At 54.2% G+C, this 12,394-nt stretch overlaps 1 protein-coding gene across 4 annotated transcripts; it reads left to right on the forward strand.

The window, feature by feature from the left end:
- Positions 1–99: 99 nt before the first annotated feature.
- Positions 100–5,595, forward strand: BAG5 (BAG cochaperone 5). Of its 4 annotated transcripts, XM_034992867.1 has the most exons (3): positions 318–408; positions 1,077–1,158; positions 1,350–5,595. In XM_034992867.1, exon 3 carries the CDS (start codon positions 1,378–1,380, stop codon positions 2,722–2,724), a length of 1,347 nt encoding a protein of 448 aa, XP_034848758.1. In that variant the 5' UTR covers positions 318–408; positions 1,077–1,158; positions 1,350–1,377; the 3' UTR covers positions 2,725–5,595. The 4 variants fall into 4 exon arrangements, with proteins under 4 accessions (XP_034848759.1, XP_034848757.1, XP_034848758.1 ...); XM_034992868.1 differs by lacking the exons at positions 318–408; positions 1,077–1,158 and adding an exon at positions 100–166; XM_034992866.1 differs by lacking the exon at positions 1,077–1,158 and having other exon boundaries at positions 181–408.
- The last annotated feature ends 6,799 nt before the right edge of the window (positions 5,596–12,394 follow it).

Genomic DNA, 12,394 nt, shown 5'->3' on the forward strand with positions numbered 1-12,394 from the left:
GGAGGCCCAGGTGAGCGCCGAGCGGCGGCTGGAGGGCCCGCGAGCCGCCCCTGCGCCGGCGCGGCCCTGCGCCCGCGCGCCCTGCTCCCGGGGCTCCCAACCCCGCCCGGGGGCTCGGCGGCGCGGCCGAGCGCGGGCGCCGCCTCCCCGCGCGGGCCATTGTGAGGTCAGGGCCGGCGGGCGCGTCGGGGGGCCGGGCGAGACGCCCGGAGCGGCCGCTGCGGCCAGTAGCTGCCGCGCCACCGCCGGCCCCTTCACCGGCCGCCCGGTTCAGACCTAGCCGGCAGGGGTGAGAGGGATGCAGCTAGGGGCCCAGCTCCGGTGCCGCACCCCGTAAAGGGCTGACCTTCCACCTCGCCACCTCACCCCCGGGGAACCAAGACCCAACCAGCCTAGACCTCTTTCTGGGTAAAGGGCCGGCGGGGAGGGGCGAGAAGGGGCGAGAAGCGGGCAGCTGCCTCCGAGCGCCTCCAGGGGCACGTTCCCGGCCCGGACACCCACAAGGATTGGTGTCAGCTGCTCGTCCGGCCTCCTCCGTGAGCCGGCTGGTGGAAACTCAAGAGCACGGGGGGCAAACGTGTTAAGCCATTCGGACTCTCAGTGGGAGGCTAATGAGCGAACTGTTCAGAGTTGTCGCATTTGGGGGCGGGGGGGGGCATGATGGGGCCTGGGGAGGTACTGGCCCTCCAGAGGCCGGGCGGTGCTTTTAACACAGTGCCGGTTCACCTTTCCTTTCCTGCGGAGGGAAGATTCGCGAGGTACTCAGAGGGGCCGGGGGAAACAGGGTAGCTTTGAGGAAGCGTGTGAAGGGTGGAGAGGACCGCAGAAGCGGGACTTTCGGGGGTGACTGGGATCCCCTGCGGTTTGTTTCACTTAGAGTTACGTTTTCTGGAAACTAGGTACAGCTCTCGGGCCAGAGGGGTGCTGGGATGGCACTGTTACCTTTGAAGGTTAAACGAGCTACTGTTGCCAACAACCAGGGCCAGTGTTAATATTACATAAGATACTTGTGCTGTCGCCAAGCTGGTAGTTGACCTCGGGCGGCACGTGTAAAGACCTATGCTACTGTCTTCCAGCTGTGGACACTGGAAATCCACAGGCTCAGAGCTCCAGCTCATTCCCCACTGCAGCCTCCTGTCTCCTTAATCACTGCTTTGTGTAAGTGATTTTCAGGAAAGTGGATTAGTCACACTCTGTGTACTTGAGTATGACTGTTGTTTAGATCACAGTAATGATGGGCCCTTTTTCTTGAATGTATCTTTTTAAAATGAGAATTTCAGAATAAATGAATATGCGATTACCTTTCTGTAGAGACTTTGTGTAATTCGGCCTTCTTGTCATTTTTTTAGTGCTTGTAAAACCGAACACAACAAAAGTATGGATATGGGAAACCAACATCCTTCTATCAGTAGGCTTCAGGAAATCCAAAAGGAAGTAAAAAGTATAGAACAGCAAGTAATTGGCTTCAGTGGTCTGTCAGATGACAAGAATTACAAGAAACTGGAGAGGTTTCTAACGAAACAGCTTTTTGAAATAGACTCTGTAGATACTGAAGGAAAAGGAGATATTCAGCAAGCGAGGAAGAGGGCGGCACAAGAGACAGAGCGTCTTCTCAAAGAGTTGGAGCAGAATGCAAACCACCCACACCGGATTGAAATACAGAACATCTTTAAAGAAGCCCAGTCCCTGGTGAAAGAGAAGATTGTGCCATTTTATAGTGGGGGCAACTGTGTAACTGATGAATTTGAAGAAGGCATCCAGGATATCATCCTGAGGCTGACACATGTCAAAACCGGAGGGAAGGTCTCCTTGCGGAAAGCGAGGTATCACACTTTAACCAAAATCTGTGCGGTGCAAGAGATCATCGAAGACTGCATGAAAAAGCAGCCTTCTCTGCCGCTTTCTGAGGATGTGCATCCCTCAGTGGCCAAAATCAACTCGGTGATGTGTGAGGTGAACAAGGCCAGGGGCACTCTGATCGCACTTCTGATGGGAGTGAACAATAATAATGAGACTTGCAGGCACTTATCCTGTGTGCTCTCGGGCCTGATTGCGGATCTGGATGCTCTGGATGTGTGCGGGCGTACGGAAATCAGAAATTATCGGCGGGAGGTTGTGGAAGATATCAACAAATTATTGAAATATTTGGATTTGGAAGAGGAAGCAGATACTACTTATGCATTTGACCTGGGACAGAATCATTCTATTTTAAAAATAGAAAAGGTCCTCAAGAGAATGAGAGAAATAAAAAATGAACTTCTTCAAGCACAAAATCCTCCTGAATTATACCTGAGCTCCAAAACAGAATTGCAGGGTCTGATTGGACAGTTGGATGAGATCAGTCTCGAGAAGAACCCTTGTATCCGGGAAGCTCGGAGAAGAGCGGTGATTGAGGTGCAAACCCTGATAACCTACATTGACTTGAAGGAGGCCCTGGAGAAGAGGAAGGCGTTTGCTTGTGAGGAGCACCCGTCCCATAAAGCGGTCTGGAGCATCCTTGGAAACTTGGCCGAGATCCAGGGGGAAGTTCTTTCATTTGATGGGAACCGAACTGATAAGAACTACATCAGGCTGGAAGAGCTGCTCACCAAGCAGCTGCTGGCCCTGGATGCTGTCGACCCACAAGGAGAAGAGAAGTGTAAGGCTGCCAGGAAACAGGCGGTGAAGCTCGCCCAGAACATCCTCAGCTATCTCGACTTGAAATCCGATGAATGGGAGTACTAAACACTACCCATCTCACGGTTGATACTTCTTGTTTTGCACTTTATATATACTTCTATGTATTTATAGAGAGCTTTCAGTTCGTTGAGCCTAAATGTGATTTATACATGCAGATTTCAATCTCCATTTTTATGATTTAAGCAAATTATATTCAGTATCTCTGCTGTTTTTGATGTTGCCAAACAACTGTCATTACAGCATGTTAACTTTTCCATTTGGATCATTATCTGTATGTTGTGGTGTGGTTTTGGGGGGTTTTTTTAAATCAGAAAGTGGAATGGGCAGCTTTTGTCATTCTTAAGTGGGTTGTGCAAGCATTGAAATGCAGATCTTTCGGGATCTACATACAGACATAACCTGGTAAAATACTAGAACAATTATGAGAAAGGGGGAAATTTTTGGTTAGGTGGAAGTAAGGTCCAAACACAAAAGCAAACAATGATATGTTCTATTATGCTACTTAAAGCAGAAGGGTTTGGGTTTTTTTTTCTTTGTTTCTAAGGCCTGATTGGTCCAACCCAAGTTAATAGGGTAGGGGTGTTTTTGTTTTCAGATTTTCTGTTTTTTTCATAAGCATTTTTGTTTGGAAAATGGTGTCTGTATTTTCCCCCATACTCTTCATTTAGAGGGGAAAATCTTACTTTCATGTGCAACAGAAAATTATGAAAATAGCAAAAAAACCTTTGAGGCTGCACTGAAGGGATAAAACACCAACTAATTACCTTCAAGATTTTGTTGTAAAGTCTGAATTTACAATTTTCCGTAGTCATCAGTAAGGATGGGAACATTTAAGCGAAGTTAGGAGATCTTTTTTAAAAAAAAAAAAAAGGAAATACCCATCTCTGGGGCAAGATCATGAAAGCTGGAGATTAGTTACCGATGTCAGGTTGTGCTAAACCTAAGCGGACTTGTCTGAGTGTAGCATGTCCCGGGCTGCTTTTTTTCAAGGCTGCATCACGGACAAACTCCTTGCACACACCCACTGCCGTTTTGTGGCTGCGGCGAGCAGAATCCGCCAGTGGTTCTGCAGGACCAGACCTTGCTCGCTTGTCCGAGGAGGTGAGCTGCTCCTAGCGTCTGAACACCTCGCACGCTGGGACTGAGCAGTGAAAGCAGCTCTAAGCATCTGCCGGGCTCCGTAGCTCACGTCCCTGGCACGTGGAGGTGTCTCTAGGGCCAGAAAGAGCCAGTAAGCTCTGTCTGTGCGTGGTGGTTTTCCTTCTGCTAAAGGGTATACAGATTTCTGTACGTGCTTCCTGAGGGTCCAGTTCTATGGCTGCCAGTTGATGGGAACAAAAGAATTTCCCCAAGTTCTGAAGTGCCTTGATAACGTGTTGGCCCCAGCATGATGACGAACAGACTTTCTGTTGTCACCTTTCACACAATAACCCTACTAGAGTATGGCTTTGGACTCTGGTAGTCTGTAATGTTCTTTCAGAGATAATGATTTGGTGACTATGTAGGCAGCTAAAAATAAGGGATAAGGGAATAGCCCTAAATACCGAAGAGATGATAAAAGTGTGGCCCTCAAGAGACTTCTGCTTTGTCTCAGCATTGCCCGAGTCGAAAGGCATTTGCGTCCTTGGGCCTTGAGCCCCTCCTGGGTGCGCATCCAGCCCCTGGTGCCGGCAGGTCCCAGGGCAGGTCACTGGGAGCTCATTTTGGCCGAAGTCCTTTTAGGACTGCTATTCTGTATCATCATTTTCAGATGCTCTTAAAAGGAGTTTTTAAACTGAAGTGCTGCCTCAGTTTACCCCCCTGGGAAATCAAGGCTTCCTCTCAAGCACTTGAGGCATGTCCTGCCCCAGGCTCTACATCATTTTCAATGTCAGATTTGAAGGTTAAATGTCAGCATTTCCTTTAAAAGTATCCATTGTTCTTCCAAAAGGGACCTGCCTGTACTGTTCATTTCAAACAAGGTGTTCTGTAGCTTTTCTAGAGATGGCTCGTGCCGCTCAGCTCTGAGCGCTGCCTGTAAGTGGAGGGAAGTCTCAAGAGCCGTTGCGGATTTCTCGCGTGGGTTCTTTTTGGTCATCGAGATGATCAGATCATCCTCAAGTGACTTAAGGCGTGGCGTCTCCTGTCCAACCTGTCCTAGTTCCTTGCACCTGATGACTTTCCCATAAGGAACCCTAGTGACATGGGATTTAGCTTTTCTTGTCCCCGGTTGGGAGCTGTGTTCATAGGAGCTGCCTCATGTAACTTTAAATTGGGCTCATGACACTGTATTGTATTTTTATGATCTTACGTGAAGAGAACCTGTAATGGAAGTAAAACCTACCCCCAAAAAAATGTTTGGCCTTGGGTCTGCATTAAACGGTATAATCCATGTTCATGCAAAAACTGGCTGGGAATGTTTGCTTTCTTTACCTCACATGCAGACAGCTTTGCTTTCAGGTCAGCCTTTACCCAAATTAGACTAAAGTCAGTCGACCTCTAATGAAGTAGTTATGAAAAGTAACGTAGTGAATAAGTCTCCTAAGTACAGTGGGATGCTTTGTTTTGCTACAATGCCTTGGTATAGTGTATGTGATACAAGTTCGTATGTGCGAGATGCTTAACCAGTGTTGCTCATTTGTTTTACTTTGCCATTTTTTATCTGGTTTTTGAAGGTCTAAGCTTATCCTGGATGTACAGGTTATTTTTAAGCAAAGCTTTTCAGCTTCTAACATGTCTAGTATTTTTCTAAGAATAATTGGAGAAATATTTGCCATTGATTTTGATGTACAATACAGATGTGTTCCTCCAGTGTGTTGGTTCCTGTCCCCACTCTATTCATTGTATGACTATTGTAATCGTATGTCTGAAATAATTCAGTATTTTGAGATATTAGTATACCCTTAATTATTAATGCAATAAAAATCTCTTAGCTTATTTTTGCAGTGGAGAAAGGATGTGAGTCTGAGCTGTGAGTTCTGTTCTGATTCACCTTCATATACTGTCCAACCCGGGTGAGGAATGATGTCTTGGCAGAGTGGGCCCGGCATGGGGAAGGTGGGCTTTGTAGGTCCAGTTGGTGGTAATGACCTAAGGAGGTGGCCAGGTGAACACAGACCAGGGTCCCGTGGCAGGTGAAGGGGTAACCGTTCCATGTAAGCAAACCCAGAAGTGTGGGGACCAGAGAATGGCCCAGGGGAGATATGGTCTCCCGTCTGCCCCTGGGCCTGTGCACACAGGAGGTGACCTTACCTGTAGCAGAGGGGAAAGTCTGGGAAGCTCCTCTCCCCGGAGAAAAGGCTTGAGTTAAGGTGTGCTATTGAAGATCATCTTCTCATTAGCAGAGAGCTGGTATTTCTGACCAGTTAGTCCTTCCAGGGCTCCTGAGCCCTCGGTCACCTCCCTGTTCCGCCTCTAGCGAGGACGAGTCCCACTCACTTGGGCAGTTTCCGTGCCCATTGTACACCTGTTACATGAAAACAGGACCTTGTCTGTTCTGCTTCTAGCCTTCTACGAGCACATTTCTGCTGTCCTCTCTTCCTGCGAATGTCTTCCACGTGACCCACATGCTCAGCCATGCAAATGTGCCCTAGGCCCAGAAGTGAAAAGAAACAAATTGTACAGGTTAAAAAAGAATACTTTGGGGGAAACTGGAAATTTTTTAATAAATCCTCTGCCACACAGAGATGCACTGTATACCACATTAGGCTTTGATTCCTTGTGGACATTAGAACCAGTGTTGTCAAGCTCCTACTGCATGCCTCATGACTGTGCTAATGGTCGGAAAATATCCATCACACCATGTGGCCCCAAAGAAACCACAGTCTGGTTAAGGTGGTAGAGGACATGCTGTGCTGGGCGCTCCAGATCTGTCTCTGGCATAAATGCCTGGGCATCAGGAGCTGGGAGGGTGCTTAGTGTGCACTGGTGAGGCCAGGGGATGTCATGGGCCAGGGAGGCTGAGGTAGGGGGCTTAGGGGTCCCTAATGGCACTGGACAGGAGGAACCCCGGAGGGGGCTGGGGTGAGGCCCTGGCATGCAAATGCACCAGCTGGAGTGCAAGCAAGGCCCAGATTGGGCCCTTGGATGCAACTCTGAGGTTACCACTCTGAGGTGGTCAAGGTGTGTCGGATGGTGGCTTCTGCTGTGACTGACTGATTTGAGAGAGAGAGCGAGGTGGGGTAGGGGCAGAGGGAGAATCTTCCAAGCAGACTCTCCGCCAAGCTCAGTGAAGACCTGAGCTGAGATCAAGAGTTGGACACTTAGCCGCCTGAGCCACCCAGGTGCCCCCACTTCTGCTATAATGTAAATGCTTCATTTTCAAAACCATCTCTGACTGACTGAACCAATGTGCCAGGCCCTGTGTGAAGCATGTTATACACACACTTAATTCTCAGAAGTGTTCCAAGGTAGGTTTAGTATTCTGTTTCATAGATGATTCAGACCTTCGGCTGATCACTTGCTCAAGGAAATGCCCTAGGTCACAGGGCACATAGGAAAGGCAGACACTATCCGGGACAGCGCCAACTCAGCAGAACTCCCGCCCCAGTTTACCTGGAGGGCAGGTCCTACCTGCAGGGCTCCTGAGCACACTGTGCGCAGCCCAGGAGCTCATGATGGCCCACCTGGGGGAGCAGCTGAGAACTCAGGCCCAGCAGTTGAGAGCTCAGGCTGGGGCCCAAAATTTCAGCTCTTCTGCCGAGCTTCAGCACCTTTCCGCAACATGGGCCTTTAGCACCAAAGGTTGAGGCGGATGCTAGCTAATGCACACCACATTGGGCTCCAAATGTCAATAAACCCTGTTTTTTTTTTTTTTTTAAGATTTTATTTATTTGACAGAGAGAGAGGGAACACAAGAAGGGGGAGTGTGAGAGGGAGAAGCAGACTCCCTGCTGAGCAGGGAGCCCGATGCGGGGCTCAAACCCAGGACCCTGGGATCATGACCTGAGCCGAAGGCAGACGCTCAACAACTGAGCCACCCAGGCACCCCTCCCCTTTTTCTAAGATTTTATTTTTAAGTAATCTCTATACCCAACATGGGGTTCAAACGACAACCCCGAGATCAAGAGTGGCTTGCTCTACTGACTGAGCCAGCCAGGTGCCCCGTCCCCTGCCCTGCATCCCTTTTAGTGGGAAAATTTCATAAGAAATACTGTCTTAAACCAGCGTCTTACTCTGTCCTCATGTCTCTTCATTGTGAATTATAACTGGAAAAATACCTCCTTCCTACTTAATCCTCAAAGTGAAGTTAATATTTCTCCTCTTTGGATCCGTACACCTTCCTGAGCTGCCAGGAGGCCGTGGCTCCCAGTTTGAGGAGCACTGCCTGCCTCCACATTTTGTCTTCACTGCGTGGTCACAACATTTCATTTATACAATAAACTCGAGCCATTCTGGGGGTGCTTGGGTGGCCTAGTTGGTTGAGCATCTGACCCTTGGTTTCATCTCAAGTCATGATCTCAGGGTCATGGGATTGAGCCCCGCGTCTGGGTCTGCGCTCAGCACGGAGTCTGCTTGAGACTCCCTCTCTCTCCCTCTGCCCCTTGCCCTGCTCACGCGCTTTCTCAAAATAAGTAAAATCTTTAAACTCTTGAGCCATTTCCCTGTAGCCTGTTTCCCAAGCGAACATGGCCAGCCTTCATGCTGACATGAGTGTCGCCGTCCTGGTCCTCCAGGGGCCTGGGACACAGAGCTGAGTGGTCCCATCACCTTCCTACCTGGCCAGACTGCGGGCATGGCCTCTACACCTGCCCTTCCTCCCACAGCTCCCTGGCCTCTGGCTCACTTGTCACCCCTCGCCAGGCCACCCCACACTGCCTTCCAGACTCACCACGTCCTTTCAATGAACTCTTCTTGGGAAGTAGTGTTCTCAGCTCCTGCTGCATAATACATATTCAAGAACTTGCTGAATACATGAATGGAAAGTCTCAGATTTCAGATAGCTCCATGAAGTGTTCAAAATCAGCTGCCTTGGGATGCCTGGTGGGCTCAGTCGGTAGAGGATGCAACTCTTGTTCTCGGAGTCATGAGTTTGAGCCCCACGTTGGGCATGGAACCTACTTAACACTTAAAAAAAATAAAATAAAATCTTAAATAAAAATAAAACCAGCTGCTTTTCTGCTCATCAGGATTCAAAGAACTATGGTCTACTGCACCTGAAGCTGGGATTCTGGTGTCATGGTCAGGAACTCGCCCTATAGCCACCTCATCCCCCTGGGCAGGGTCAAGAGTGCCCCAGACCAAGGCCCGTGTGGTGAGATGCCCAGCCAGGCTGGTGTATCGCCAGCCCTGCCTCTGACCAACTGCCCTCGGCTGAGCACCTAGCCAGGTGAGGAGCCGAAGGGACACAGGCAGCCCTCACACAGGGGAGCCCCCCCGGGGGGGAGCACACTGTGGCCTCCTTGGTCATGTCATCTTCCTGGCCAGGTCGGGGGCTGGACAGCAAGGTGCCCAAGGCCCAGTGTGTCAGGCAGAGGCAGGAACCTTCTGCCAAGAGGGCCACTGCACCAGAGCTCACAGGGTGGAAACGGGCATGGAGGGTCCCGCCAGGACCCCTGAGGTCTGGGTGCAGGCCACCCTTCTCTCTCACCATCCTGGGTTGCTCTGTTTTCCTGGGGAGGGCAAAGAATGGAATTGCTCCCATCTCATGCCTGGTCACAGGCAGCCCTGCGAACCCCTGGTGGCCGGCCCTGCAGAAAGGATCGGCTCCTGGGCTGCTGTCCCCGATCCTTGGCACGTCCGGTCGGACCGCTGAGTGGCCAGTAGACACCCCAGGCTGCAGACTGAGCCCAGCGAACCCCCAGGGGCAGCGGGAACTGACCGCACGTGCCACCTGCCAGGAGCCCAGTGGCGGTCCAGCCTGGTGGGCCCAGTGGAGAATCCCTCGGCCTGAAGCCACAACACCTGGCCGGTCACCCTTGTCTCCACACTGACCCCGAGATCACGAAACTGGTTCCTCCTGGCAGTATCGTCAGTCCCTAGAACATCACCTGGCCCAACCAAATAAATGTTTGTCGAGTGAGTGAATGACTGGAAACAGCACCACCGGGGCTGGCAGAAGAGCGGGGGGACGGGATGATGTCCTGAGTCAGGGATGGCCTCCTGCATTCGTGCAGCACACTTTCATGGGCCCCTGTCCTGGGGACCCGGGGGGTCGGCAGCCCCAGCCCCAGGAGTGTCCCCGTGTCTGGGGAGAAGGCAGACAAGGGCATGGAGCACACAGGTCAGGGGCAGGGTGAGTGTGTGCCCCGCACGTGTGCCCTTGGTGGGGGAGTCAGAGAACGCCCCTCGAGGGGCACACCTTTGACACCAAGCCCCTCAGGCTGGGAAGGCCTCCCAGGTGAGGGAGCGGCAGGGATGGAGGCCCAGAGCCCGGTGCCAGGCATACCTGAGGGCCTGCGGAGCTGGGCAGGGAGCAGGGGCGGAGCAAGGACGGAGCCACTGGATGGCAGGCCCCCAGGGAGCCGCGGGAGCCGCTGGGTCTTTCAGGACTGGGTGATTTGCTGAGTGCTACCCGCCCCCCCACTGGTGGCAGGGGTGGGCGCTGGACTGGGCGCAATGGGACCAGGGCAGGGGGCCCAGGGGGGAGGGCGCCGTAAGAGTAGCAGGCGGAGTGAGGGACCCAGGGAGAGGATTTGGGGTGGGGCGGTGAGGGCGGCCCCAGGGGTGGGGGCTCCCAGGGGTCTGGCCTGCCTGAGCCGCCCCTCGGCGTGGGGACAGAGTCACTCGAGCAGGCAAGTGGAGAACTCGCCCGGTCTAGCTCACTAACAAAAGGAGCTGGTTATTAAAGGTGCAAAGATGCAGCGGCCACAGGGGTCAGTGCATCCCTTGGGCCTGGGGCAGCGAGGCGCCGTCAGCCGGCCCTCACCCTGAGGTCTCGCGTGGGCACCCTCGCTGGCCTCCTCACGCTTCCCTCCCTGCAGGCCTGCTGAGGCAGGCCCAGGGCACTCCCAGCCGCCCTCAGCTCCTGGCTCTGGACGCCTTACTTTCCCTGGGACACCCAGCTGCCCGCTCTCCCCACCCCGCCCGTGCTTTCAAAAGAAAGGAAGGTATCCTGGGACCAACATGGCTATTGGGGCAGCCCTGAGAGCAGGGGTCATACGGGATCTGGGGGAGAGTGTGCAGGCGGACCGACCGCCCAGGCAAAGGCCCTGAGGTGCTGCGCGTGGGAGGTCAGGTGAAAGTCTGCAGGGCAGGACCCCAGGGCGCCTTGTTGGCTGTGGGGGGAGCTGTGGGCGCCTTGGGCAACAGGATTGCCTCCGGATCAGAAAATCCCCAAGAACAGAGAGCCAGGTATGATACAGCAGTACAGGGGCCCTCTGGGACGGCGCGCTTTCCCCTAGGCCCAACCCACCGCAGCTCCAAGCCTGCCACAGTGACTCATCCCATGGGTGTCTCTCCAGACGCTAGGCCTGAGCGCCGGCAGGCTTGGGACGCAGCCCCAGGGGACCCCTCCCGGTGAGATCTCTGGAGGAGAAGGAGGACCCAACCAAACCCTCCGCCACCCCCATCCCCTCCAAGCCCCGGGCCCTCCGCACAGTCCGGCCCTCCCTGCTCCCGCGCCTGCTTGGCACGGGGCCCCCTTGACCTTGGAGGTCTCACGAACTGGTCGTGTGTTGTGGCTGCGATAGCGGCCGCCAGGCGGCGCCCGCGACCCGGCCTCCGGAACCCGGGGCCTCCCAGGGTGGAGGGAGCGGCGGGAAGCGAGCAGCCCGCCGGCCGCGCAGCTGTCGCTCCTGGGTCCCCGCCGAGCGCACCTGCCCTCGCGCTGGTGGACAGGTGGCCGCGGCTCCTGCCCCCAGTTGGTTGCCCGTGGGGGCTCCGTGACCCGTCAACGCCACGACCATGTACCACGGCGGGAAGTCCGCGCCGAGCCCTGCGGTTCTCGCAGCTTCTGACGCGCCCCTCGGAGTTGGGGTCTGGCGGACCGCCTCAGGCCCCACGTGGCCCCCACCGTCGGGGGGAGCCCCCACCGCCTGGCAGGAGGGGAGCCCACGCTGCCTATCTGTCCACGTCTCCCCGCAGGCTGGTCCCCCATCCTGGGTAACTCCAGCTCGACCTTCCTGACCCCAGCCCCATGTGCTGGCCCCTTGGGGCTCTGTGGTGCTCTGGCCTTGGACGGACACCCACTGGCGGCTGGGTAATCTCCGCCCCCTCCTCTGTCCTCGGGCCCCACTACAGCTCGCGTTTGGGGCCCTAGGGCAGCAGGATGGAGAAAGTCAAGGAAAGCTGAAAAGAAGGAAGAAGCACATAGGTGTGCCTGGGCTGGGGTCTGGACCCTCAGGGTCAGGAAGGGCTGCTGTGAGAACGGAAGGCTGGTCCTCACCCTTCCTGGGCCTCCCCCTTGTGCTTTTGTGGCTTAAGGAGCCCTGTCATCCTCTGTTCTTCTCTGGGCCTCAGTTTCCCCCAGCAGGCCTCCCAGGGCTGTCCCCAGGCTGACAGGGCCCCCACGCTGCACTGTGGGGTCAGGGGCAAGCAGGACAGCACAAGTGATGGTGAAGCACGCGAAGATCACCTGTCAGCAAGCAAGGCAGACCTCTGGAGGCTGGTTTCGTGCCGCCCACAGCAGCCGGGGAGGGGAGGGGCAGGGGGTGGGGGGTGATGGCACCAGCCCCAGCAGCCTCATTTGCTCCCCTGGAGTCAGGGTACAGCTGGGGGCTGGGGGAACCTTAACTCCTGGCCTCCAGTGTGGCCTCAACCGTGGCCGTGACCTCAGCACAAGGGAAGCCTCCTTGCC

Source organism: Mirounga leonina, unplaced genomic scaffold (genome assembly GCF_011800145.1).
Source record: "Mirounga leonina isolate KUSES-001 unplaced genomic scaffold, KU_Mleo_1.0 Mir_82, whole genome shotgun sequence".
In the NCBI taxonomy this organism is placed as follows: domain Eukaryota; kingdom Metazoa; phylum Chordata; class Mammalia; order Carnivora; family Phocidae; genus Mirounga; species Mirounga leonina.

Coding starts and splice junctions, on each gene's coding strand:
- BAG5 (XM_034992868.1), top strand. CDS start 1,378: ATGGATATGGGAAACCAACATCCTTCTATCAGTAGGCTTCAGGAAATC.